This window comes from Aspergillus foveolatus (assembly GCF_047715535.1).
Source record: "Aspergillus foveolatus strain CBS 279.81 unplaced genomic scaffold BDW70scaffold_85, whole genome shotgun sequence".
Lineage (NCBI taxonomy): Eukaryota > Fungi > Ascomycota > Eurotiomycetes > Eurotiales > Aspergillaceae > Aspergillus > Aspergillus foveolatus.
In genome coordinates this window covers 12,146-37,387 of record NW_027396149.1, presented here as the reverse complement: position 1 = coordinate 37,387, position 25,242 = coordinate 12,146, and the positions used below count along the sequence as shown (strand labels likewise).

General features: G+C 50.8%; 10 protein-coding genes across 10 annotated transcripts; 5 read left to right on the top strand and 5 right to left on the bottom strand.

Moving 5' to 3' along the window:
• Positions 1 to 9: 9 nt before the first annotated feature.
• On the bottom strand, positions 10 to 840 carry BDW70DRAFT_153703 (uncharacterized protein; the record flags this gene model as incomplete). Its single annotated transcript, XM_073739699.1, has 2 exons — positions 10 to 554; positions 651 to 840. The coding sequence occupies 2 exons, from the start codon at positions 838 to 840 to the stop codon at positions 10 to 12; spliced, it is 735 nt and encodes a 244-aa protein (XP_073591826.1).
• Positions 841 to 2,165: 1,325 nt separating this feature from the next.
• On the top strand, positions 2,166 to 3,160 carry BDW70DRAFT_171760 (ankyrin repeat domain-containing protein; the record flags this gene model as incomplete). The annotated part of the gene is made up of 1 exon (XM_073743306.1): positions 2,166 to 3,160. One exon carries the CDS (start codon positions 2,166 to 2,168, stop codon positions 2,991 to 2,993), a length of 828 nt encoding a protein of 275 aa, XP_073591825.1. The 3' UTR covers positions 2,994 to 3,160.
• A 2,251-nt stretch (positions 3,161 to 5,411) lies between these two features.
• On the bottom strand, positions 5,412 to 6,465 carry BDW70DRAFT_144065 (2-keto-4-pentenoate hydratase). Its single transcript, XM_073738194.1, has one exon. The coding sequence runs from the start codon at positions 6,200 to 6,202 to the stop codon at positions 5,423 to 5,425; it is 780 nt and encodes a 259-aa protein (XP_073591824.1). The 5' UTR covers positions 6,203 to 6,465; the 3' UTR covers positions 5,412 to 5,422.
• A 414-nt stretch (positions 6,466 to 6,879) lies between these two features.
• On the top strand, positions 6,880 to 8,022 carry BDW70DRAFT_153700 (uncharacterized protein; the record flags this gene model as incomplete). Its single annotated transcript, XM_073739698.1, has 3 exons — positions 6,880 to 7,247; positions 7,297 to 7,615; positions 7,672 to 8,022. 3 exons carry the CDS (start codon positions 6,880 to 6,882, stop codon positions 8,020 to 8,022), a joined length of 1,038 nt encoding a protein of 345 aa, XP_073591823.1.
• A 662-nt stretch (positions 8,023 to 8,684) lies between these two features.
• Positions 8,685 to 10,353, top strand: BDW70DRAFT_171757 (transmembrane amino acid transporter protein-domain-containing protein; the record flags this gene model as incomplete). Its single annotated transcript, XM_073743305.1, has 6 exons — positions 8,685 to 8,786; positions 8,840 to 9,101; positions 9,157 to 9,348; positions 9,404 to 9,565; positions 9,631 to 9,863; positions 9,931 to 10,353. 6 exons carry the CDS (start codon positions 8,685 to 8,687, stop codon positions 10,351 to 10,353), a joined length of 1,374 nt encoding a protein of 457 aa, XP_073591822.1.
• Positions 10,354 to 11,549: 1,196 nt separating this feature from the next.
• On the bottom strand, positions 11,550 to 14,109 carry BDW70DRAFT_171756 (transcription factor domain-containing protein; the record flags this gene model as incomplete). The annotated part of the gene is made up of 9 exons (XM_073743304.1): positions 11,550 to 12,073; positions 12,128 to 12,308; positions 12,361 to 12,536; positions 12,588 to 12,861; positions 12,912 to 13,456; positions 13,510 to 13,644; positions 13,694 to 13,827; positions 13,892 to 14,011; positions 14,072 to 14,109. The coding sequence occupies 9 exons, from the start codon at positions 14,107 to 14,109 to the stop codon at positions 11,550 to 11,552; spliced, it is 2,127 nt and encodes a 708-aa protein (XP_073591821.1).
• Positions 14,110 to 14,574: 465 nt separating this feature from the next.
• On the bottom strand, positions 14,575 to 16,121 carry BDW70DRAFT_171755 (NAD-dependent succinate-semialdehyde dehydrogenase; the record flags this gene model as incomplete). Its single annotated transcript, XM_073743303.1, has 2 exons — positions 14,575 to 14,698; positions 14,749 to 16,121. 2 exons carry the CDS (start codon positions 16,119 to 16,121, stop codon positions 14,575 to 14,577), a joined length of 1,497 nt encoding a protein of 498 aa, XP_073591820.1.
• Positions 16,122 to 16,935: 814 nt separating this feature from the next.
• On the top strand, positions 16,936 to 17,141 carry BDW70DRAFT_144060 (uncharacterized protein). Its single transcript, XM_073738193.1, has one exon. It carries the CDS (start codon positions 16,945 to 16,947, stop codon positions 17,107 to 17,109), a length of 165 nt encoding a protein of 54 aa, XP_073591819.1. The 5' UTR covers positions 16,936 to 16,944; the 3' UTR covers positions 17,110 to 17,141.
• Positions 17,142 to 17,970: 829 nt separating this feature from the next.
• BDW70DRAFT_171754 (putative MFS multidrug transporter) lies at positions 17,971 to 19,482 on the top strand (the record flags this gene model as incomplete). Its single annotated transcript, XM_073743302.1, has 1 exon — positions 17,971 to 19,482. The coding sequence occupies one exon, from the start codon at positions 17,971 to 17,973 to the stop codon at positions 19,480 to 19,482; it is 1,512 nt and encodes a 503-aa protein (XP_073591818.1).
• A 1,110-nt stretch (positions 19,483 to 20,592) lies between these two features.
• On the bottom strand, positions 20,593 to 23,605 carry BDW70DRAFT_153695 (uncharacterized protein; the record flags this gene model as incomplete). Its single annotated transcript, XM_073739697.1, has 7 exons — positions 20,593 to 20,659; positions 20,756 to 21,421; positions 21,476 to 21,886; positions 22,229 to 22,232; positions 22,408 to 22,619; positions 22,671 to 23,092; positions 23,570 to 23,605. The coding sequence occupies 7 exons, from the start codon at positions 23,603 to 23,605 to the stop codon at positions 20,593 to 20,595; spliced, it is 1,818 nt and encodes a 605-aa protein (XP_073591817.1).
• Between the last annotated feature and the right edge of the window lie 1,637 nt (positions 23,606 to 25,242).

Sequence of the window (25,242 nt, the reverse complement as noted above, 5' to 3'; positions counted from 1 at the left end):
TTCACCAAATCACTGCTTAATCCCCAACCACTCCTCAATATCACCACTTTCCAACCACGTATCCATAGCCTCATACATCTTATAGAACCCCTCATTATTCAGCACCGGCAAATCCGTCAAGATCTTATGACCGAGCCTCGCCTGACTCGCCCCGAGATACCGATACCCATACGGATACTTCTCCAACTCGGCCTTCTCAAACCTCGGCACATTTGCCCCGTCAACGGGGACAATACGATCCTTCTCGTAGATCAACTTGTTATATTTGATCTTCCACGCCGGCGTCTGTTTCCCGGTCCCGCTTTTCGATCCAATCCCCGAGAACTTCTGACAGAAAAAGATAAAGCGGCAGTCACAGTCGACGTCGTATTCGATCCCGTCATCCGTGATGAACCGCTGCGTGATAGTTGCTTTCATTTTCGCCACGGCGCGCGCCGTAGACGGGTTCAGGTCGACGAGCGTGCCGTTTTCGCGGTGCATGATGAAGTCGCCCTTTGCGCGGCCTTCAATTGAGGTCTGGATGAAGCCGTCGATTGTCATTCCGCCGCTCCATGCTAGACATTCCAGTTAGCGAGTCACCTCGGATATGATAAACCCCACACAATGGCAGTTCTGTGGTAGTAATGGGTAGGTGGTGTCAGTATGCTTACTGGTAAAAATATACCCCCCCTCCTCAGCAAAACAATCGCGGTAATGCTTCCACTCGGACGAATCTCTGTAGACAGGCCATCCCTTAGCGAGCTCGGCGACGCAGTGGCGGTCGAGGATCTCCTCGGGCGTGCCGTTGATGTGGTTCCAGAGTTTGGGCTGGGTTTCTTTTTCGGTGACGTTGTAGACCATCTTGTCCTAGATATTCTCTGCCTGGTTATTACTGTATACGCAATTGTTTTACGGGCGATGGCCTCGCTCTATATAAGTGTCTCGTCTCTACTTGTGGTTGTATGGGTGGATGATGTCACGTATGGGCCGTATATCCGGTGCTTCCCTTCCACGTCATGGAGGTGGAGGTCCCATCATATCAGTGATCTTGTAGGGGTGCCACAATGCTTAGCATGCTCGTAGAAGAAGCTTAAATTTAGATCTTCGGTTGTCGAACTCGGATCGTCTGATCTACAGCCACATGCCTGTGCGTCCCACCGGGAGAAGAATTAGCCGCTTGGCGTAGAACGGGCTTGGGCAGGTTGACATCAACGCCATGTCGACTCGGTTATCTTGGTGCTGTGATGAAAAGGCGTAGGAGAGGTGCTATAAACTACAATGACGATGTCTCCACGGGTTTGTGGCAAATAAATTGTTCGTGCACGTTTTGATAGACCTCGGCATTACTCGTGGGTGACCCGCGTGGGTAAGAGGGTCACCCTTGGGTGGACAAACAAAACAAACAAATGATATGCATATTTATGTATTTCCTGGTCGTATCTTGATGTACTGACTTTACAAGTATCGAGAATAAATAAATCAGTTAACATGTAAGAATTAAAGTTAATGAGCCTTCTCCCGTTATTGTCACGGGCGTAGGTAGTATTGTTTTCAACTAGCTGTCCTGTATTCACGAGTATCACAAGCTTGGAGAAGAAGTATGAAGGTAGGCCTTCTTCTCCCTCTATATACATGCTCCTAAGCTTCCATCAGATTCTGTCCACCCTCCTAGAATGTTCTACTGGTTGAGGGCATGGCCGATAACCAAGACCCAGGCCATAGCCTGTGACACAGCCCTGCAACCTATATGATTCATGATTTAATTATAAATTAATCTATTACTCTCAACCATACCCTATTTACTCGATGATTAATACTGGATCTATGATATTAGTAGCTGTTGATTCGAACTACAGTAAGATTTCTAAGTATTACACGTCGTGAGCAGGAAAAATGTGCAAGTGAATACTGTTATAACCAAAACATGTATTAATACAATAAAAAACAAGGATTTGTCAGTTTCATAATTAACATCTAAAGGGCCGGATTAAGGCAGATCGGCAAACTCTATGCTGGTGCGGATATTTGTCGGATGCATTGGATATCTGACAGATATCCAACAGATATCCGCAGTTGGACTTGGATCTGGAAGCAATATCCAACATCCGCAAATCGTGGACTTGGATATGGAAGTCACATCCAAGTCTATAGATTTGCCGCACTCTAATCTCAACCATTCAGCCACCATGCACTACAACGAACGCCTCATCAGCGAAGAGATACGGGCTATCGCTCGCCAAAACAACCGTGAGGCACTGGAGGCTTTCCTCCAGCAACAACGCGAAGCAGCCGGAGAGTCAGAATATGCCCCGCCTCTCGAGGATCTGCTCTTGGCCGCCACAGACTGTCGCGCCGACCAGGTCGCAGCCTATTGCCTGGAACACGGCCAGAAGGCTACGCGGGAAATGATGACGTCGGTTGTTGTCAACAACTCCTTCGCCGTGTACTGCTTGATGGTTAAGCACAAGGCGGTTCACATCAACTACGTTGTCCCATGGTACGGCGATATTCTCGGAACAATGGCCTCCGACAATAAGATCGACTGGGTGCGATTCTGCCTGGCGCACGGGGCCGATCCAAACGCCAGCCTTGTCGAGGAGCATCTGAGAGCGTTGGCGTGTGCGGTTCAAACTCGCAACGTCGAACTGGTGGATTTGTTGCTTGCGCATGGGGCAAGGCTGATGGGGAGTAATGCGATTGTGAGGGCGGCGATCGATGAGGACCTGGAGATGGTCAAGTATCTTCTGTCAAGGGGGGCCGATATTGACGAGGTTGGGATCAAGGGCCCACCGGGCGCTGAGGCTTATGGTGATATGGGGAGTTCCCTTCATCAGGCTGCAGTAGAGGGATACACGGAGATGGCGCTTTTCTTGATTGAGGCTGGGGCTGATATCTATCTTAAGGATCCGCTTGGACGCACTGCGGAAGACCTTGCGCTGGAAAAGGGGCATACGGAAATCCTTAACGCTCTGCGCCAAAAGAAGATGAAGGTTAATGTGGACGTTAAGGAATGATTGGAGCCCTGGGTTATTTAATCGTATTGCAGAGGAAAACCTTAGAGAGCTCTGAATTGACCGAAGCGCTGCATCAGGAGAGAGCTATCCAACTTTGAACACATGGACTGACAAGTTGAGAAGGGGTTAAAGCTGGTGTTGAGATGCTTTATTAGAGCAGTCTAGTGCAGCGCAGCGCAGCACAAGTCATAGCAATTTGAATAATACCTTCTTATCATCACTTGATGCACCCACGTGAAAGTCAGAACTCGCCTCATGCTGATTTCAGTATGTATTGTGCGATGGGTACCTGTTTCTATGCCCTCGGTGACTGGGTGCACGCCCACTAAGGCGAAGTGGGTCAGATTGACTGGGGTGGATGTGGTATTACACCGTATGTAGGAAGCAGCAGTCTGTTCAGCTTGGCAGGTGCCGAGAAAATCCCTGCGAAAAGTCCTGCTTAGCCGCGTCCAATTTCCCTGCATCACACCTTGAGGCCGGAGCGTCTACCCCTATCTTCCGCACAATTAGTGTTCAGTAGTTGCTGTGACTACCAACCTTGCCCCACTCTTGCCCGCCGCAACTAATCTCTGAGCATTACCCATGTTGTGGGCTCAAAATCAGTTTTTACGACAGTTAACACCTTTTTCTCCTTTTTAGTGGTGCCAGTTGTAGGGTGTCTTGTTGAGACGCGTTTCCCCCAGGTGTTGCGCCTGTGTTGGATCGCTGTTGTGAGCTAGTTCTATTGTGATATGGAAATATCGATTCGTCAAGAAAAGAGGAAAGTTCCTAGAAAGAGGATACAATATCGGCCGTACAAGTTACCTGGGATGGGTAAAAAGCCGAAATGCATTGGCCAAAAGGCTTGGAAAGCCTGAAAATGATGAATATGCAAGGCTTGTGAAGCAGATTGATTGGGAGTTGCTTCATCGACGTTTAGGCCATCCAGGAAAGGCCAGATTCAAGCAGATGACCAAGAAATTAGGACTCTCACCCGGTAAAGAGGTGATTGAGCAGTTGATGACCTGTGAGACGTGTATACAGGCAAAGAGCGTGAAAAAACGAAGCCACGCGGAAGTGCCAAGGGCATCGTGACTAAACTGCGGCAAATCTATAGACTTGGATGTGACTTCCACATCCCTTACCTGTAATGCCACAGCAGGAAGGTATATCAGTATGGGGCTCGGCAAGGAACCGCAAGAAGTCTCGGCGTGTGGATGATGGTTTCTGTTGTGAATGCTCAGAGGGGAAAGGGCAGAAGGAAACTGTATCAACTACACGGACGTAGCCTACTAAGGATCAGATGCCATATGACGATTGATTCTCTATCTTGTTGACGATAGGTCTCTTCACTCTTCCACACTCTGTCTATCTGTTGAGGGGTCAGATCCTCAGGGGTTAGAGGTCGCGCCCAAGCCACGATGTCACGTGGCGTAAGCCGGCATATACATGACATTTCCATATCAGTAAGCTTCATAACTACCATGCAGGGCGCTCAAAACTGATAATTAAGCGAGAGTTATGCTAGTGCGGCCACAGTGAGGTTAACCTCGAATTTGCGGTGATGGTGACGGTTATCAAATCTCATGACCATAACCGCAATTGCGGCGATGGTTATCAGTCCCATAGCCGCGGTTGCGGTTATGCCGCAGCCTAGGTACTCATATGCCTCCTTAAAACGCAGGGCGAAAGCAGATGCCTTGTCGGCTTTACAAAGATACTGGCAGTCTGCAGCCCCAAAGTCTTATCAGGAACTCCAGATCACCACCTCTCCCCGGTGCCCGGCGGAGCTGAAGCTCCCCAGGCCCCTTCTTGCCCGGATCCTGGCTGCACGTACGGGGCATGGAGACTTTGCAGAATACCATGTACGTTTCAACCATGAAGGCGCTCACCTTCTCTGCCGCTGCGGTGCCAAGAAGACCCCAATCCACTTCTTCTTCTGTCGCATTGCTAGGAGACGCCTTCCCCGACCCCCGGGGCCGCCTTCTGAGATGATCCCCTACCTACTAGGCACTCCAAATGGTGCAGTCAAGCTGGCTTCCTGGTTTTCAGAGTCCCGCTTCTTCGAGGACATCTGCACGCGCCACCGTCCATCTCAGACAGACTGAGATATCGCCCCTCTCCCAAAAAAAAATCGTACTATGAAGTGGCAACAGGATTGGTCACGGAGTGTTGTTGGACCTTTGCAGCTGGCAACACCCTTTTCCCTGCACTGCAGGTCCTTCCTTCTAATTGCGGCAGCTATGCGAAGGCGCCAAATTTCCTTACTTGTACTTAGCTAGAACTAGCAGCTAGTTAGAGACACCCAGGGCTCATCCCCTGGCGGCCTTTGCCCCATCAGGGGACGGTGGGACACGTGCTTAGGCGGTGAACCACGGCCGTAAAATATAATCAATCAATCAAAAAAACATAGAAAGTATAAAAATCTGAAATCAATAATCTAACTCTAATTACACAACTTCAAAGTCGATAGTGCCCCATCCCTCAAAGGTACAAGACCACTGGCCCAGCTCCATCGGAATAGCTTCCAGACAACTTCCCGGCATGATAACCTGACCAGCCTCAAACTCAATGCCATACTCGCTCAGCCGGTTCACTAACCAGGCAACAGCTGAGAGCGGGTTACCCAGCACATTTTTAGTGTTCCCTGACATCAGCTCTTTGCCGTTATGCTTCAGGAACCCCCGGGTGTTGCTCAGGGTAAGGTCAGTGAGCTTGCGGGGAGTTCCACCTAGTATAATCGCCCCCGTGGAGCCATTATCCGCTAGCGTATCGGGCAGGTCAATAGCCCAGTTCTTGACGCGCGAGTCAATAATTTCGATAGCAGGAATAGCATAGTCGATAGCGTTGATGACGTCCGCCACTGTGATAGTAGGTCCCTTGAGCCCGCTCTTTAGGACAAATGCCGGCTCGAGTTCGACATATGGCTTGATGAACTTATCGAGCGACAGGGTCGTGCCTTCATATATGAACGAGCTTGCGTGCAGAAAGCCGTAGTCTGGGTTGTCGAGTCCAAAGGCGGCCTGCATCACCTTGGCAATGTTGCCTAGCTTATATCCGACTAACCGGTCGCCGTTCTCGACGGCGTGTTTGGAGTTGATCTCTTGAATCCTGAAGCCGTCATCGGGTGTCAGGCCGGGCCAGGTCTTCGTTGGTGGGTCAATTGGCTTTGATTCTGTTCGTGCTGTGCGGAGGGCCGCGGCGATGTCACTCAGGTTGAAGGAAGACATTTTAGGGCTAAAATGAAAGTGAAGAAGCAAAGGAGGAAGATGATGGATAGCTGATGGTTAACGGAGGGATTAGGTTTTTATAAAATATCTTGATTGCTACAATCCACCTCAAAGATATACTTCGGAATCAAGAGTCCGGGTGAGAGTCTATCTGGAGCGTTTGGACTGCCTCCAGCCATGCAGATATCTGATGCGACAAGCACAAGAAGCCGAACAATGTGGTGTTCTAGATACGCCGCGATGATAGGCCTCGGGCTAGAACCCGAGAATCCACCTTTGAATTATAGGACGATAAATTGATAGCCGATGACAGCCGTCAGACCGGGAACGCCTTGGAGATCGGGTTCGGCAGCTGAGCGGGTCCTGCTGCTGTTCGGATCACGTAGCCTATCTTCTACCCCAGGATTTTCCCACTCGAGACGCTCGGGAAGGGCTTCCGAGAAGCCGATCTCTGGATAAAATTGTATAGACGTTCTAGATATCACCAGGAGAGGTCATGCGGACGCAGGTGAAGCCGAGTCTGGTCGACGTGGGGAACAGACTTTCGAGGTATATCAACAGATAGAAAACCATTAACCGAACGAGCATCTCCTTCTCCATACTCCAGAGCACATTCTCCAGACTTAGAGCGGATTATTCAGACTTCAGAGAGACTTGCCACACACAAAGGAATCAAAATGGCTCCTTCAGCAACTTTCATCGATGTCGAGCCCCCTACCGTCATCGGGCCGGCTACCAAGAAGGCTACCAGGCCTTCGAGCGAGCTACCCCAGTCCTTGATCCAGGGGGCCAAAGTTGCCAAGAAGGAGGAGTTCGACCCTGAGAGGCACCTGAACTTCCAGCCTCCTCGGTCTATCTATACCATGGACCAGATTGGACTGAAGGGACACGGCATCTCGCCTCACGCGGCTTCCGAGCCATTCCCGCTCTTCACCCAGGAGGCTATTGCGCAGATGCGGGCGGAGATCTTCGACGAGAAAGTGCTTGCTGATTGCCAGTACTCCTCTACTTTTAACAAGCATATGGTCCGCGGCATGGGCCCAGCGTAAGTACAACAGACTGTACGAGGAGACTATCTCGCTAACTTCTCCTAGCCGTGCCCCCTTCACATACGCCGCCTGGAAGTCTCCGGCAGTCCTAGAGAAGATCTCCCAAGTTGCCGGAATCGACCTCGTTCCGTCTTTTGACTTCGAGATCGCCAACATCAACATCTCGGTTCGCGACGGAAAGTCGAACGTGGAGGAGGTGGTGCAGCTGGTAAACGACAATGAACTTCCCGCCGTCGCCTGGCACTACGATAGTTTCCCCTTTGTGTGTGTGACCATGCTTTCCGACTGCACTGGCATGGTTGGCGGAGAGACGGCCCTTCGAATGCCTAGTGGAGAGATCATGAAAGTTCGCGGGCCTGCGATGGTGAGATAGCCAGCTCATGTGCTACACTTCCAACGTCTAACATAGTCTCTTACCAGGGAACCGCCGTCGTTATGCAGGGGAGATACATTGAGCACCAAGCTCTGAAGGCCCTCGGTGGCCGGGAGCGCATCAGTATGGTCACCTGCTTCCGAGCAAAGGACCCGCTGGTCAAGGATGAGACCGTCCTCGTCGGAGTGCGCGGCATCAGTAACTTGAGCGAGCTCTACACTCAATACACCGAGTACCGGCTGGAGATCTTGGAGGAGCGTATCCGACACCAGCTGAAGAAGGAGCGAGAGCGCGTGACAGCCCAGAAGCCTTTTAACATTGTCGAGATGAAGCGCTTTCTCATGAACCAGAAGCTGTTCATTGAGTCCATGTTGACGGAGATCCAGGAGGTGGACTAGGCCGGCTGTCTAGGGTAGATTACGATGAATGGCTTGTGTATTAGTGTATGAATTTATGGGATATCTTTCTCTTTCTTAATTTATCAATTGCGTTTTTTTTCCCCTACAATAGCTAGCCGGTTATAAACGTCAAGAACCTTAGGCAGTGTAATGGAAGCCGCATGTGCACTGCAGGCCCACTGTCACAGAGGAAGTCCATAGAGAAAGGGTGTCATAGATAGTCAAGATATTCAGAGATAAATCTCCACGTCATTTCGGCAGCAATCCAGGAACAACAAGACAAGCGGGCACGAGGTAATTTGAGATAGCCGAGAATGACGTCTCGGTTCGAACCCGATATGAGCCTTTAGGTTAGGCTTCCTTTGCCTCTTTGCCTCGGGCAACCTCCGAGCGACTTATCTTCGGTCAACCCCACAAAGTGCATCCTCAGGCCTCACAATCTAACCGAAGTTCGGAGGCAGTGCAAAGAGCTAGGGACCCAGTCAGTAATAGATCGCCAATGGATACTTTGCGGGGACCCCAGAGATCCGAGTCTTCTTCAGCGGGTATTGGCCTCGGTGTCATTGGCTGCCAGGCCTCGAGCCCGATATAAAAGGCGGGCATGATCGTGGTGAGGAGCTTCAATGTCAAACTAGAATATTCCCACAGAAAACTTGTTCGGAATGTCTAATCCAAAAGAAGAACTCGAAACGCCTCAGCAGCTCGAATACACTCATGACGACGTTTTCGGCGAGATCACTGAGCACGGTCCTAACTTTCGCAATGTGCATAAAAGCAGTCTTACTGCGGATGATGGAGTGCTAATCGAGTCTACCAGGTCGGATTCTTCGGAACTGTCATTCTTATGATGAAGACCCAGATTGGACTGGGCGTCCTTGCCATCCCTTCAGCGCTGGACGTCCTGGGATTGGTTCCGGGTATCATCTGCATGGTGGTTGTCGCCTGTATTACCACTTGGTCTGGGTACACCATTGGAACTTTCAAGCTCAGTCACCGCGAAATGTACAGCATTGACGATGCCGGTGCAATCATGTTTGGTCTGCCTGGCCGGGTTGTCCTCTCATCCGCATTCTGTCTCTGTACGTCTAGCTGGAGGAGAGAACGAGGTTTATTGTGACCACTAACTTTGCGCAGACTACATCTTCAACAGCGGCTCAGCCATTCTTGGGCTCTCCATTGGCCTCAACGCGGTCTCGACGCATGCCGCATGCACAGCAGCCTTTGTGGCCGTGGCGGCTATCCTTGGGTTTGCCTTCAGCAGTATCCGAACGCTGGGCCGCATCACCTGGCTCGCGTGGATCGGGCTGCCCTGTATTCTCACCGCTGGTATGCTCGTATAATCTAAAGTCCGGTCTGACGAATCACATACTGACGATAGAAGTGATTGTGGTGACTATCGCAGTGGGTATCCAGGACCGTCCGGCCGCCGCCCCCAAGAGCGACGGTCCGTGGACCTCTGATTGGAAGGCTTTTGGCAACCCTGACTTTGCCTCTGGAATTGCGGCAGTTTCAAACTTGCTCTTCGCTTTTTCCGGAACGCCCGGTGAGTCAATATCATCTACTTTCTTTCTTCGGGAATGGCCGGGTGCTGATACGCGCAATTGCCAGGCTTCTTCTCGATCGTGTCTGAGATGCGTGACCCACGCCACTACGGCGCCGCCGTGCTCGCCTGCCAGGCTGGCGTGACGGCCGTCTACCTGATTATCGGCTGTGTCATCTACTACTATTGCGGCTCATATGTCTCTTCGCCAGCCCTCGGCTCAGCCGGCGGTGTTATCAAGATAATCAGCTACGCCTTTGCATTGCCCGGTCTCCTCGTCACCATGACTATTGTCACTCATGTAAACTGGAATCCGATATTGCCGAACACGTAAAAGATATTTTGACAATTTACTAACTTATGCCCAGATCCCCGCCAAATTCATTTTCGTCCACGTCCTCCGCGGCTCTCGCCACCTCACTAGCAATACCTTGACCCACTGGCTCACCTGGCTAGCCTGCACCTTTGGCATAACCCTGGTTGCGTGGATCATTGCCAGCACAATTCCCGTCTTTGATGCCCTTGTCTCCCTCATCGGTGCCCTGCTGGGTCCACTGATGTGCATTCAGCCTATGGCGGCAATGTGGCTGTATGATAACTGGGGCCAGAGGAAAGAGGGCAAGTCCGTACGCTGGATGGCTATGGTGTTGTGGAGTCTGCTTCTGATTGTCCTGGGCACGTTTATGATGGTGGCAGGCACCTACGGCTCCGTGGACGCGATCATGGATTCGTACGCTGCGAACGGGGGGTCGGCTGCCTTTTCGTGTGCGGATAACTCGAACTCTGTGTGAGCTAGGCTCGAGAAAGATGGAACTGCCTCGTTTGGAATAAGATATGGATATGTGGTGTCTGGCTAGAACTTTAGGAATAGAATCTAATATCAGCCACTCCTCTTTCTAAGTCCAAGGACTAAACGGAGACCTTCAGCAAACCCGCAAGGCGATAATCCAGCCATAACACGATGACAATCAGCCCATCTATCAGCTGCCGACCCCTTCACCGTCTCGTCTCCGAGGCCATCGTCCCGAAAAACTCCGCGACGTAATTCTAAGCTGCAACACAGTGGGTCCAAGAAAGCATTCGCTGCCCAGGCTATACCCGAGCTCTATGGGGCATTACCCCTGGCCCCAAACCACTGGCAAATCACTGCTTCATGGAGAAATAAAATCCGTCTTCTGTTGGATCTTCCGTATAGGGAGTATGTTTCCGATTGTCACATTTACCCTCGGTTCCCAGTCGCGATCAGTACCGATAGAGTGATAGTGGCGTGTAGACCCGAGAGGATCGGGTAAATAGAAAGGGTGGTAAGACCGGTAGGTAGACCTAAAGCCCGCATGCGCTGGCAACAACATCATTACTTACCCCGGAGTAGAGTATATCTTTGTTAGACGCCTCGGATCCTAGGCGAGGGATGGCTTCGGATCCCTTTGCTGAAATTGTAGGACTCAGACCGGCTTACCTCAAACGGTATGTGGTCCCGGGTACCCCGGGCCAGTTCGGATAGACGAGCGAAGAGTGCTCAGGCTTTTGCCTGGCCAAAGGTAGAGTTCCAAGGTTCCTTTCTTCGTGTTTGCTCACCTGATCTTCATCTATTACCTACTGCTTTCTTTCCTGCAACTCGAAGGGACGTCATTGCCGTCGGCGTGCCATGACTGCGTGAGTTTCGTGCACTGTACGGGTGGGACGAACTGATGTCAGCCTTGCAAATCTTGGGGTCTATCCAGATATGCCTGATTCATGGATTACGGCTGTGATGTGGAAATGGCCTCGAGAAAACTGCAGGTGGATTGACGGGGACGGATCCAGGTGCCCCCAGGGAGGTTAGCGACAGCATACTGGAACACGTACTTTTGCAAGTCTTGTGCTAACATAATATCTGTTCTAGTCTGATTACTCCAAGCCAGGAAACGACACGACGATGGGAACTGATCAGATCCTTAGACACATATATACATCTATAGCTGACCTATCTGTTAGCAAAGGTACGTCAAACTGGATTGTTTGTCCACGATGGCCTCGGATCCAGAACACTACTCTCTGCCCCTCCAATCTGCTCGATAATTGACGAAAATTCGTAGGAGGATATCCCGAGTTCGCTCAGAAGTTCAACGCTATCTCCTAGATGGGGAAGGGAAGGTGAGGATACCGAGTCCAGGTGAATCCCGTGTTCATCCAAGGCGGGATCTATCGCAGTGTGATGCGAGTGATGTGCGTCTCCGTGACCGATGTGCATCTCAGTTTCGTCATTGTTGGGCGTGGCCAAGGTCAATGTTTGCAGGCCATATCGCTCAACTCGGGCCGCCAGCTCGCGGAACAGGCTTTCCAGATGTGTGAGTTCGGTTTTGCGCGCAGCGGCTAATCTGTTCCCCTTGGAGATCATCTCGTCCAGGACAGAGTGTACTTCATGACTGTAGCTTTGACCCTCTGTCGCATGTGGGAATAGGGTCTCTGCCATCATAAGATGCAGGGCGACCCCAAACGTAACTTCCAGTTCGAATGGAAGGAAAACTTCTGCGGCGGAACGTATTAGCGATGTAGGATGCAATGGCTAGCAGGAGCCCTTACCCAGAACGCTATTTTCGTCGGTCAGTATCTGCAGTGTTTTGAAAGCCGACTTGATCCCTGTAGAGATCAAAGCCTTGGTAGGAGCTAAAAAGCTCTGCCAGTCGTCTTCTCGGCACCCTAGTCTTTCTAACCGTTCCTTCAGGACAGATAATAGAAGAGGCCGTGTGGCTACTACAACACACTGCTCGCACTGTCAGCAATGAAGATCATACCAGGATCTTTGCCGCCCTTACTTGGTGGTACAGAAGTGTAATATATCGGGTGCCTTTAGGCATCGTCTCCAAAGAGTTCGAAGACTTTGTTTGGACAATCTCTTCAATCTCCCGAGCGTAGAGAGTCATGGTCTGTAAAATGGTTCTCGTCTTCTCCAAGAAGGTTCCTAGCTCTGTTTTCTCGTTCTTATAGATCGCTATTAACATGTTAGACGTTGTTGACATTAGTGGTTCTAAGCGCATCTTACAGGTTAAGATAGAGGAATGAAGGTATGACAGTTTGACGTGCAGGCTTAGGGTAGCGTCCCGTAATGAGCCTGCATCAGCAGGTTTAAGCAATGTCGTGATGTCGCTGTCGTGAGTGGTCATGGGGAGGCCCAGTGAAGACGAAACGTGCCGGTCCATGACATAAAGCGTCCACCACAAATTGCGGCAGCGAGTCACAGTCTCGACCCCGAGCTCGTGCTCGGGTAGCTCTGTGTGCAAGCCGTCGAGTTGTGCGATCCTGATAGCTTGTCCAATCTGCGCAGAGTCAGAAATGAACCTTCAGACAGAGCATACCGGTCTCTTACATATACGTGCGCTGACTCTCGATGGTCGATGGAGTAGAGGTACAGTCCAGCTAGAGCAAGGACTTCGACCGCCAGTAGGCCTTCCGTCCAGAGGTTTGTTTCATCTGGAATAAGAGCCATAGCGCGCAAGAAAAACTTGGCGCCAGGCGGATCTCTGTTGTTTCGGGACCGGAGGAGGAATGCATTGCCAAATGCAAGCACTAGCAGGAAATGTACAAACCAGAGACGGTTCTCTGTGGCCTCTTGGAGCGAGCTACCCGAGTAAAACCTATGTAAGCGATCCGTGAACGTGTCATCGTCAAAGAAACGATAGTGCTGGTCGAGATGGTGTTTGACAGTGTTGAACAGATACAGGGCGTCGTCGATCGACGGTAGCCCGCTGATGTCAGGGGGGTTTTCGATCGGAGCCGGTCGCCATCGCAACGGATACACCTCCTTCTCTAGGGCACTGGGGACCCGGTACGGGGAATTCAGATGCAAGTTCTCGGCCAACATCAGCGATAGCCGCGTCGTCATTGACCATACTGAAGTCGGCGCCAGCCAGACTGGCTCAAGCCGGTTAGCGACCATGATCATCAAAGTAGGGGGGGAAAAGTACTCCAGCCCTTCTTGCCCTTATACGGACCATTAACTGTTCTTGATGGTAGTGTGAATGGATTGGTCCAGACACTGCGCTCCTGAACTGTCTGCTCATATGGAGGTAGCTCCTCATGAGGACCGGGCCCTGTGCTCACTGGACTCAAGTCAGTTCCGGCTCGCGACGGAAGAAAACAAGCCTGTACCAGAGCTTCGTGTATGTACTTCAGCAGGACCGAATGCGACATCTGCAGGTCGTTTCATTCCCGGTGACGGCTGCTGTTGCTCCTGCGGAGACTGCTGGTGGCCCATTGTCTCCTCGAAAAGTTTACGAAGGTACCTGTACAGACCATCGGTTACTCCCAATTCCGCAGGGCCTCTCTGCGGCCAGAACATCCACGGACCTCTCATCCACCATGACCTTATGGGTGTCGGTAAACTGACAGTCGACCGACCGTCGTTGGCAGTTGGCACATGGTTGGACGCCAGAACACTTGATCTTGCTCTGCCGACAAGCCAGACAACTGCATCGATATCTTAGCGTACTTCTGCCACCATATGAGAGGGGCTGAAAGGTGTCTCACGCATTGGAAGTCCGTTTGGGCTTCTGCTGTGACGCCATGGGGCGGTGCGGTTGGTTTAGCTGGGAGGAGAAGTACAGAAGCCGTGGCAGGTAACTTGGAGAAGGGAATACCACGCCAGCTAGGCATGGGATTAACGGTCGCGGAGGGCGTTTGGGGTTCGAGTGGATTATTAGGGCTCCAAGTGTGCGAACGGTAGCCCGAGTTGGAGTAGGCTGCATTATAGACGACAGCGTCAACCCCGCATCCTCTATAGTTCTCCACCATGAGCGCAAAAATGCGGAGGACTTCCGAATTCCCCCCGCCCAGCCTCTAGCCGGAGCTTAGCCTCGCGGCAATTAGATAAAGTTATCAAAAACCAATTGAGAAAGTTAGACCTTATTGGTCTAAATAAGAGTTTCTATTGGTAATGGAAACATTACGGAAATAAATACGGAAATCATTACGAAGAATCATTACGCTCGTCCGTCTGCCCTCCGCCCCCTTTCTCCTGTGCCCTCCAATACTCAGAGATTGGACGAATATACCGTGTTGATGCCACCAGTCACGACCATCTTGATGTTGACATAGTCGTCAATACCGTACTTGCTGCCCTCGCGGCCCATACCGGAGTGCTTGACGCCTCCGAATCTTGCATAAGTCAGTATAATCAGGTTTCCGGGTTGGGAGAGGTTACTCACGGTGCAGCCCAGTCGGAAATCACTCCTGTGTTAATGGCCACCATGCCAAATTCCAGTCGCTCAGACACTCGGTGGGCCTTACCCAAGTCGCTCGTGATGAGGTATGAAGCAAGACCGACCTCGCAGTTGTTGGCGCGGCCAACAACCTCGTCCTCGGTCTTGAACTTGGCCAGCGCTGCGACCGGTCCAAAGGTTTCCTCGGTGGCAACCTTCATGGAGTCGTCCACGTCCCCGAGGATTGTGAGCTCGTGGAAGTTCTTGCCGGAAGATGGCAGGGTGTTGCCGCCAAGGAGGACCGTCGCCTTCTTGCTCACAGCATCCTGAATGTGTTCCTGCGTCTTGGCCACGCCATTAGTGAGAGGACCGTGGGTCACGCCGGCGTCTTGACCATTGCCAACCCGGCATTTCTTCACCTCCTCGACGAGTCGCTGGCTGAATCTGTCGTAGATGCCCTCCTGGACGTAGAAGCGGTTGGCGCACACGCAGGTCTGGCCAGTCACCTTGAACTTGCTTATCATGGCGCTGGTAACGGCAGTCTCGACGTCGGCGTCGTCAAAGACAATAAACGGCGCGTTTCCACCAAGCTCGAGACTGAGCTTTTTCAGAGTATTGCTGGATTGCTTCATAAGGAGTTTTCCCACCCGCGTAGATCCAGTGAAAGAGATCTTCTTGACGATGTCCGACTCGCAAAGAGCCAATCCGAGAGACGGTGTGTTCTCAAGGGCAGTGACCACATTCAAGACCCCCTTGGGCACGCCAGCGCGCTCGGCAAGGACAGCCAGGGCATTTGATGAGAACGGGGTCAGCCCATCTGACTTGAGGACAACGGTGCACCCGGCTGCGAGGGCAGCAGCGATCTTGCGCGCGCCCATAGCCATAGGGAAGTTCCAGGGCGTGATCAGACCGCACACGCCAACGGGCTCCTTCAGGACCTGGGTACGGGCTGACGGGTTGCTGTGAGGAATGACATCCCCATAAATGCGAGGCGCCTCCTCCGAGAACCATTCGAAGAATCCGGCTGAGAAAAGAGCCTCTCCCTCGGCGTCACCCTTGGCCTTGCCGTTCTCTGCAGTGATGATCTTGCCGATATCCTCCTTGTTGTCAACAATCAAATCGAACAGGCGGCGCAGGATGCGTCCGCGCGTGCGACCTGATTGGGCCCGCCACGTCGGGAACGCTTTGGCAGCAGCCCAGATGGCGGCGTTGATGTCGTCTGTACTGGATTCGGGGCAGGATCCGATGAGCTCTTCGGTGGCGGGGTTGTAGACGTTGAAGGTCTTGTTCGTTTTGGAGGCAACCCACTCGCCATCTATGTAGGGCTTTGAGACGAAAAGGCTGGGGTCCTTCAAGCTCGCGGAGAGTGTAGTGGCCATCTTGCGTGTCTGTTTGCTATGTAGATCGGGGAGCTGGGGACTTGGAAGCTTGAGAACTTATCAAATGGGGCTTTGAAGATTGGGAGGTAGTGCGCGGGAGAGTGGAGAGGATGTAGCAACGGTATCGGGGGAGCTTCTCGTAATATTTGAACCTTTATCCTATTTTTTGAGAGCTCATACATATTTACCCCTCCAAAGCAACGCTGATAAGCGATCCGAGCGTCTCGGGTCAGAATTGTGCTCGGGATCGCGTCTCTCGGGAAAAGACCGATTTACCGAGTCGGGGTTCGACGACACCCATTCTCCCACCCCACCCCCTCCCTCAGAAGCCGCCATTGCCATATGTGGGGATTTTTTGGAGTATCTTTCGGTCCATACAACCACAGGTTCAAGTTGCCCTTCTGCTGGTATTTGAGCTGTGCCAGTGCTCGACGTAGTCACATGCGGACTGGCCAGACTGGGTGGGATGTTATGAAGCTGACAGTTGCGATATCTACAGTTCAACAAAAGGTCAAAACTATATATCATCATTCGAAGCAAATGCATATTATCTAATGGAACTACATTTCCATCCCAGAGGTTATTCGCCGGTCGAAGCAGGTCACAGTCATTCCAACTCCAAGAACTTATTCCCAATTATTTCGCTGCTGAAAGGAGCCGCACGTATTTGGGTTGCATATATCGATTCATAGTTCATCAAAAGGATGGTAGTACTGCAAGACCGTCTGACTACCGCGTGTGGAAATGCAGAGTAGGGTATGTACTGGATTGGTCAGAGACAGCAGGAAAATCGGGTTAGGGCTCCTGAACTTACGGCATTACCATGTTCGTGCCTCGCCGGTCCGATCGCCTCATTGTAGTGGCTAGAGCTGGTGGGATAAAGGGCACTATGACTGCGAAGGTGATTGCGGCAGAGGCCATGATCTGTGGTGCTAGCATGGTTGCGATATCCGACTCGATACTATATACGGCAGTTCGGTCGAATTGACGATTTGGAATAGAGAGCAGAGCAGGGTGTTGGGCTATGGGTGGGTAACAGTGATGAGAGATTCTGGAATATGAATTGAATATGTGAATAGAGATTTGTGACTTGACTCCAACGAGTTGTCTTTACCGCCACCTTGGCCGCGATATGCTCTCTTCATATCGTACAACAATGCCACGTTATCCGGCGCCATTTGAGCATCATCTAGGATTGGAAATGGTCAGCTGAGAAATAATGCCATCGGCCCCGGACTCCGCATCACTGCTATTTCGGGTCTGGGGAATAGGGGCGTCCACTATTTCGGGTTCTGGCCCGAAGCTTTTGCCTTGGCTTCGGGTTTTATCCGAGGTATGTTAGGCTCCTCGGGCCCTTCCGAACAACGCTTGAGGGTCAGGCGCTTAATCTTAGAATCGAGATAGTTTTCAAGCTCTGGACCTGCGTTGAGTTATTGGCCAATGGCAGCTAACGGAAAGTAGGTCAGTCTACACTGCGGAGTAGATCTGATGAGCACCTTGCAGCTGGCTTAGGTCCTGTCTGCTTAACGCCAGTGAACATCGTGCCCTAGCTTCTGTCAACACATCCGCATTACCAATATTAATCCGAACCAAGTATGGACTGCCCTCAATGGTCGATATGTCCAATCACATCATAGATGATAAGTCAGTATCCACCTTTTATTGTAGCGAGATAGTTTCACAGCCGCACGCCAGTACCTTAGCACGGTCCCAAATAGGGCAATATCTGGAGAAACATATCCCTTTACGTGGGATCGAACGGATTTCGATCTGGGAAATAATATATAACATCTAACAAGGTTGCGGCTGGACATGGTCGCATAACCGCACTGAGCCTGACTGCTTCAAAATGCTAGCTTACGAACCAAAACACGAACCAAACTCGGCCTTAGCTGAGTCTTCCCAAGATACCTTCGACTCTGGTGCAAGTCGCACGGACACGCTCGCTTGGGACGGCCATAGAGACCCCGAGAATCCCTACAACTGGCCGATCTCGCGGAAATGGGCCCTAACTTGCCTCGCTGCTTTCACCACCTTCCTCACAATGATGAACGGGACAATCATTACGGTCGCTCACCTCGAGATCTCGGAGCTCTTCAGCATAGACGAATCAGAATTCCCCCATTCCTATTGGCCCGTCACAACATGGGCTCTGGGTGGCGCATGCTCTGCCCTATTTATCCTTCCACTAGCTGAGGACCTCGGAACCCGACCAGTTTTCCTTACGACATATCTCGTATTTATCTGTTTCCTAATCCCTCAAGCTGTGGCGCAGAACTTCGCTACTGTAGTCGTCACCCGCTTTTTTGCGGGCGGCTGCGTCGCTATCTTAGCCAATACGGCAGCCGGGGTCGCTGGCAATGTATGGGACACCGAATGGTCGAGGACAATCCCCGTCAGCCTTTATATCTTGGGCTACATGGCTGGGAGCAGTATGGGCCCGGTCATGGGATCCGCGATTTTTCATTCGCTATCATGGAGGTGGATAAGCTATATGCAGCTCATCTGGTTCGGGGCGCTGTTCCCAGTATACTACTTCTTCTTCTACGAGTCTCGCGGAGATGTGATTCTTGCACGGCGGGCGCGAGCCAACGGCAAGGATGGCGAGGAGATGAAGCACAAGGCTGGTTTTAGTTTGGGCTTGCAGAAGCTTGCCGCTAGTGCTAAGAGGCCGGTCATGATGTTCTGCACAGAACCTGTCCTGTTTGTGTCAACTTTATGGTCTGCTTTCACTGTAGGAACTCTGTTTCTGTTCACGCAGTCTGTTGAGCAGGTGTTCATGGATCTCTATGGCTGGTCTGTTGAACAGGCAGGCTTTGTCCAGTGCGCCATCGTCATTGGAGAGTGCGTGGGGTGGTCGTTGAATTTCATATCCAGGAAGCTTTACTTCGCCTCTGCCTCACGAAACACAGAGGCACCTGGAACTCCAATCCCAGAGGCCAGGATATACATGTCTGTCCTGGGCGGGGTTTTCGGCATCTCTTGCGGCATGTTCATCTACGCCTGGACTTCCTACTCGAGTATTCCATGGATAGCACCTACCATTAGCTTGGGCATGGTTGGAGCAGGCAGTGTGTTAGTCGTGACCGGAGTATCAGATTACGTGGTCGACGCCTATAGCCAGTATGCCGGAAGTGCAATGGGCACCGTTGCCACTGGTGAGAACATCTTCTCCGCCTTCTTACCGCTGGCGACATTGAGTATGTATAACGACCTTGGATTCAACTGGGCAAGCACATTGCTCGCTTTCATATCCTTAGTGCTTTCGCTAGTGCCCACATTGATGTTCTTCTGGGGGAAGGAAGTTCGTGCTCAGAGCAAGTTTATTCATTCAAAAACTACAACCCGCGAACGGAGATGACCTGTGTGGCTACTACCGGTCGCGGCGGCCGTATGTTGACCCTGACTGGCGCGATTACTCGCGCAGTCTGAGCATCCAGGAGCTCGCGCAGGATGGGCATCAGGAGGCGTTTGTTGGTTTTGAAATTTATACTATTTTACACCTGCAAACCCTTTACAGACTAGGCGTAGTGCTAGTACTTGAAGATGCAGATTAAATGGATCCCAACCCATGGCGCTATCTCTGTCGAAACCTGGCGTACCTTTTCTTGGGCCTGGGCGATATCTAGATCGATCCCAGCCTGCCGGGGAGGTTTGAAGGACTGCTTAGCTCATTGAGCACGCCAACCACAACCCACATGTTGTCGCTTTTGTGATAGTTGGTTGCCAAATGAGGATGCGCCAATGGAAACAAGGTATGCCGATGATTTAGTAACTTTTAGTATATTTTATGTACATTACAGCCACACTGGTTTATCATAGAACGCGTCAATCGGGTGTCATATGTGTAAGCAAAGATGCAGATACAGGATAAGCGAGACAATGGGCCTGGAGAATATTTACCTTAAGTGTCTACGAAGGTTAGGGCTAGAAGGAGGCCGGTTGACTTTGTAGACCTAGATATAAGTTAGCGAGGTTACATACTAACAATTATATATTTTTCTAACTTCTTTAATCTGTTTTCCTTCTCCATCCCGCTACTTTCTTTTCTCCCACCACCCCGAGCAGAGTTCACCATCAGAACTCAATCATGATCGCAGAGAGCGAATCCTGTCGAACCGACTCCCTTATTCTGGTTCAAGTGCGTCGGGGAGTACCGTTTCCGGAAGCTCAGACTCGACGTCTGCTAATATGGACGACTCAATCGACAAGTATGCATACCATTTAGCTGTCAAACACGTTATAAGACTCTGACTTAACAATTTACTAAGTTTGACAAACACAGAGACATAGACAGCATCGGCTGCGATGAGTCAACCCCTGATTCCCTGTAGGTGCAGCCTACTCCAACTTCGGGAGCTTTAAAACTATATTAGAGACAAAGTTTGGCCTCCATCAAAATACCACCGCTATCGCAACACCATATATGTCCTTGTTATATGTAACAATAGATATAGCGAGTGTTGCACAATTATCGATAGAAACTGTCCAAACTAGGCGGAATAACCTGTATGGACGTGAACGTGCAGTGAGCATATCTCGGCCCACGACCAATGACATTAGGCTGACTAGATGATTCGCCAGATAGATTGTTTGGTGATCCATCAGATACACCACTATCTCTCTCAGTGCACACCGCCTCCCCCCACATTACTGGTTCCAACGACGCTTCAGTGTCGTCGTCCGGGGGATGACAGGCCGCGGCAAGAGCAGCGCTACAATTCCTCGCTAGCGGCATATGTGAGCGAAAAGGCCGCATCGCCAGTCCACCGAGTGCAAGCATAGCGACCATCATAAATATAAGCGTCAGAAGAATGCCAAGGAGTGAAAACCCTAAAGCCTGGTTCCCTAGAACTCCAGTGGTTGGACGGGGCTTCCTGTCCGGCGCGAGAACCAGAAAAATACTCTGCGAGAGTAGCCAGTGTAAGATGACGGAGAAAGCAAGCATGGGGATGCTGTAGCGCCAGGGAATGCTCAGGTAGTATGTTGCGCGTTGAAAACCGCGAGGCCTGGATACTTGAAGGGGCTTGCGTTCTAGGGCGAAGTCATCATATTCGGCGGCCATGAGCATGCAAGACAAGGTGGAATTGCATAGATAGTAAAGGAGTGAGACGGCAAGCTGCGGCGAGTTCCCAATAAAAATCAGGGATGTTATGTTGTAGTTACTGAAAAATAGTGCCCTGAACGAGGGTTTTCCGAATCCTCCATTTGTGCCAGTTCTGAAAAGGGTTTCTAATTCACGAGCCCACTTTGCTGCTAAAGCATAGAGGTACCACGACACAGCTAGGCAAATTAGGAAGCTAACGGGTTAGATGACTGTTTTCTCACGGTTCTCTCAGATGGTGGGTTCGTACAAGAGAATCGTTATAGTCCATCGCCGCCAACTCACGGCGTGATACCATCTCTTTTTTCTTGGGTTGATCCTGCCATATGCACCTTCACGAATGTCCTGTTCGAGCTGCACCATGACCAGTGGAACTCGCGCAATAGATCCAACAGTATTCTGTCTTGGACGTAGTGCATTTATAAAATCTGACCAGGACATAAGACACTTGCCCCTTGTCATAGTGTCAGGGCGGTCGAGGAAAGAAGCCAACGCGTCACCGAGCGTAAAAAGGATCTGTTTTTGCCGTATTCTAGCGGCCATATACATACAGACCAGTTTGACTATATTGCATGAAATCACGACGAGACAGATTGGCAGGTGAAAGTAAAGCTGGCAATTCGTCTTGTTTAGTTTTACCAAGCAGTATGAGGGGTATACCCTGGGCTCAACGGACCCACTGAAACCTCCAGCAAATAGGCCGCCTGAGCCGTTTATTCGAATATCAAGCTGCATTGCCCATATTCTATAACGCCAAGCGGACGAACTGGCGAGGTAATTCCGGAGCTGTGCCTCATCTGGGTTGTAGATGAAGATGTAGTTGAATAGCGTGTTTATGTCAGTGTATGAATCGTTCGATATCAATCCTTTGTCGTGTTGGTCCCGGCGGTGCCCAAAAAACGAGTCAAATTCCTGCCAGCTGTCTGATGGCACCTCCAAGCCTAGGGAGTCGGAGTCCCGAAAGGCCCAGTTATAATAGTTCCAGTGCGTAGGGACGCCATACCAGCCTTTTCGGTCATCAGTGTCATTCCTGTTCAATGTGACTCTTCGTGATCCCTGGTATTGATATGCCCGGAAACCGTCCAAGGCCTTGTCGTTTACCAGGCACTAGTCGGCGAGTACGTGTAGTTCCGTTCAGTAACAAGGAAGATCGTTCCAATCCCTCCTCCAAAGTCTAAATACTGTCTATTGTGTAGCAGTCGCCCAAGCTGAGATTTTCGAGGGCCCTATTGAGAATGTTGCTTTGTATATATTCTGCCCTAAACCCTGTAGATGAGGAAAAGTTCTCTTCATCAATTGACTCAACAAGGGGCTCGTCCGGGGCAAGGTCACTGGGGATCACAATGTCGTTGCAATTTGTCTGCATGATGTCGGAAAAGATCGCCAAATTGAAACTAAGTGTGTCTGTTAGTGTTAAATCTTTCCAGTCAGGAGGATGATCTCACAGCATATGAATTGGCAATGAGCTTATCAACAATATCACCCAAAGCACCTTCTCTCTCCTAGTCATCTCCGTGAAGTTTCTCAAGCTCAAAATGCCGATGTCCAGCCAACGATTCTTCGAGTGGGCTCTATCTACGGCTGCTCGCGATGGCGCACATAAGCACTGCATGACATAGTTACTGGCGGCCAGTAACCCAGTGCTAAGAATGTTGATAACAAGATGAAGCCCCGTCTCCCAGCCATTGACCAGTAAACACCTGCCCCCATAAATCACTGCCATATCAACATTGCGGGCGTCTGGTTTCGAAAACGCCAAACCTACGCGAATAACAGTAAGGATTATGTTGATGACAAGGATTAGTCCAGTTCCCCAGGTGCACAGTACGATGCCTTTGAGCCATTCCTCGCCACGCTCATATTTTTTCTGCGCAAACGGCAAACGAATATTGTCAAAATTGAAGATGGCCTGAAGGCGCTTCATGAATGGTTTCCCTTTTGAGGAGTAAATATTGTGAATTTTGGAGTATTTGAACCGGTGTAGGAGCCTTGTTGGGGGTGCGGGAATTGACCATGTGGACCTCTTTCTGCTATCTGGCTCCTCGAAGAGACTACTGTCGTCACGGATATTCGAGACCAGCGATATTCCTAGAGGGGAGTTTTCTTGCGCTTGTTGTTGCGACCGCATCTCTTTGCGCGATCCTGCTGGGAGAAAAGATGGGAGGAGATAGTTGCATTTCGCGCGATCAGAGGGGCCTTCGGTACCTTTAAGGGAATCATCGGTTTCAGTCTTACCTTGGCGGGGGCTGAGCGTGCGATCAAGGGAGGAGAAGTTGCCTTGCTTGGTTAACTAAAGGAAGCAGATGAAGATGCCAGGTAAAGGTATTGTATTAGCCAGAGTAACTACTGGATGTGGCATATACAACGACACTCCCTTCATCGAGGGGAGCTACATTGCTTCTCTTAACTCACCAAAAACTATTTATTCCTCGGACACACACACAATGTCCGCAAAGCCGTTGGTTACAATGCTTGAAGATATGTATTCATTCTTGTCTAGTTTTGAGGGTCTAGAACAAAGCAGCTGAGGGCGATCAGCCAAGATGCTGTTTCAGATCGCCTCTTAGCCCCAAACTACAGAAGTATGCACCAGAAGTCCTGCCCATGCTTGTAATCCACTAGAACAAGGCAATAAGAGGCATATTCGTATTAGCATCGAAGATCAACAAGAGCAACTGCAACTCGGTATACCTTGTAACAACAAGCGGCGCAGCCTCGCCTACAGTCTTAATCCCTACGCCTTTAAACAACCATAACCGTTATAATCGTTTACGCTGTCATAAAACTTTCCACCAAGCTCTTCAAAATCTTACAATGCTCTCCATATCCTTTACCAGTCCCACAAGCCCGCTATTATCAATTCTGGTCACAATCAAAACACTCAGCATCCTCATCTATCACCGCGTCAAACCATGGGTCTGGGAACTCAGCTACCCGTAGGCCAATACTGCTCGGCCAGCCGAATATTACCCACGTAGTCTCGGTGCGGGCGAGCTAGGGAACCTGGCTGACATAGAACAGCTCCCGAGTGAATCGGAGTTGTCCGAAACAGCTGCAAGAGGTTTGAAGCGCAATTGACTGTTGAACCACGTTGCCCCAAGGAAAGATATTTCCCGCAGACTCCAGGTTCGGCGTCTTGGTCCTTGTCGTGCCTCAACGGGGGATCAAGGGCATCCCAGCCAAGGCACTCAAGGCGGATATCGGTACACTCGGTAGGGATATCAGGGCCTGTCGGGCGTGGACAGCAGACAATGCGGTCCCGGGGCACTGCTCGGTGGTTGCCATCAGGAAAGCAGAGAATGAAAGTGTAGTAAAGAAAAGGGGAGACGAAGCTGAGGCAGTGTGCGTATCTGGTTGGGGTGAGGTTGAGATGGGCCGTGCTGGCGCGCGATTATGGTTATGTCAAACTTCTCTGTCTATGAGTATTGAGAACGCTATTTATGACCCAACAACTCCATGGGGCTTGAATTGTGTTGTATTGGACTATCAAGAAAGAAGGTATACAGTCTAGGCTGGGTACAGCGGCGAACAACCTTCGTGACTGACAAAGAGGAAGTTGCCACTACTTCGCATCTAGTGCGCCCAATATTGGTCTTTTGCCACCTCTTAGCGACGGACTGTAGGGGGTGGTGGGAGAGACATTGCATAACCTAGGTAGTAGGTTAACAACCGTATGATCTGATCATCACTTACTGGTCATGTTGGATGGATTTTATGATCCAAAGCGGGGCAATTGGGCGTCGCAATCTATTCTTACTGATTCAGTCGCAAGGATAGTACAACGGGCGCAATGCCGGGGATGGAACCCTTGAACATAATATAGTGCAAAGCGGATTCCACTTATCAAGGTAGTATGTCGCGGCGCCTTGGCGAAATTGCGCAGCGAATAATGAGTTGATTCAAATACCTATGTTGGTTGCCATGGTCATCAGACAATGGGGACTGAACCCTGATCTACGATGAGTCATGCGCCTATATTGTTGCTAAAGTGGCTCACGGGGTAAGCCCACATGGACA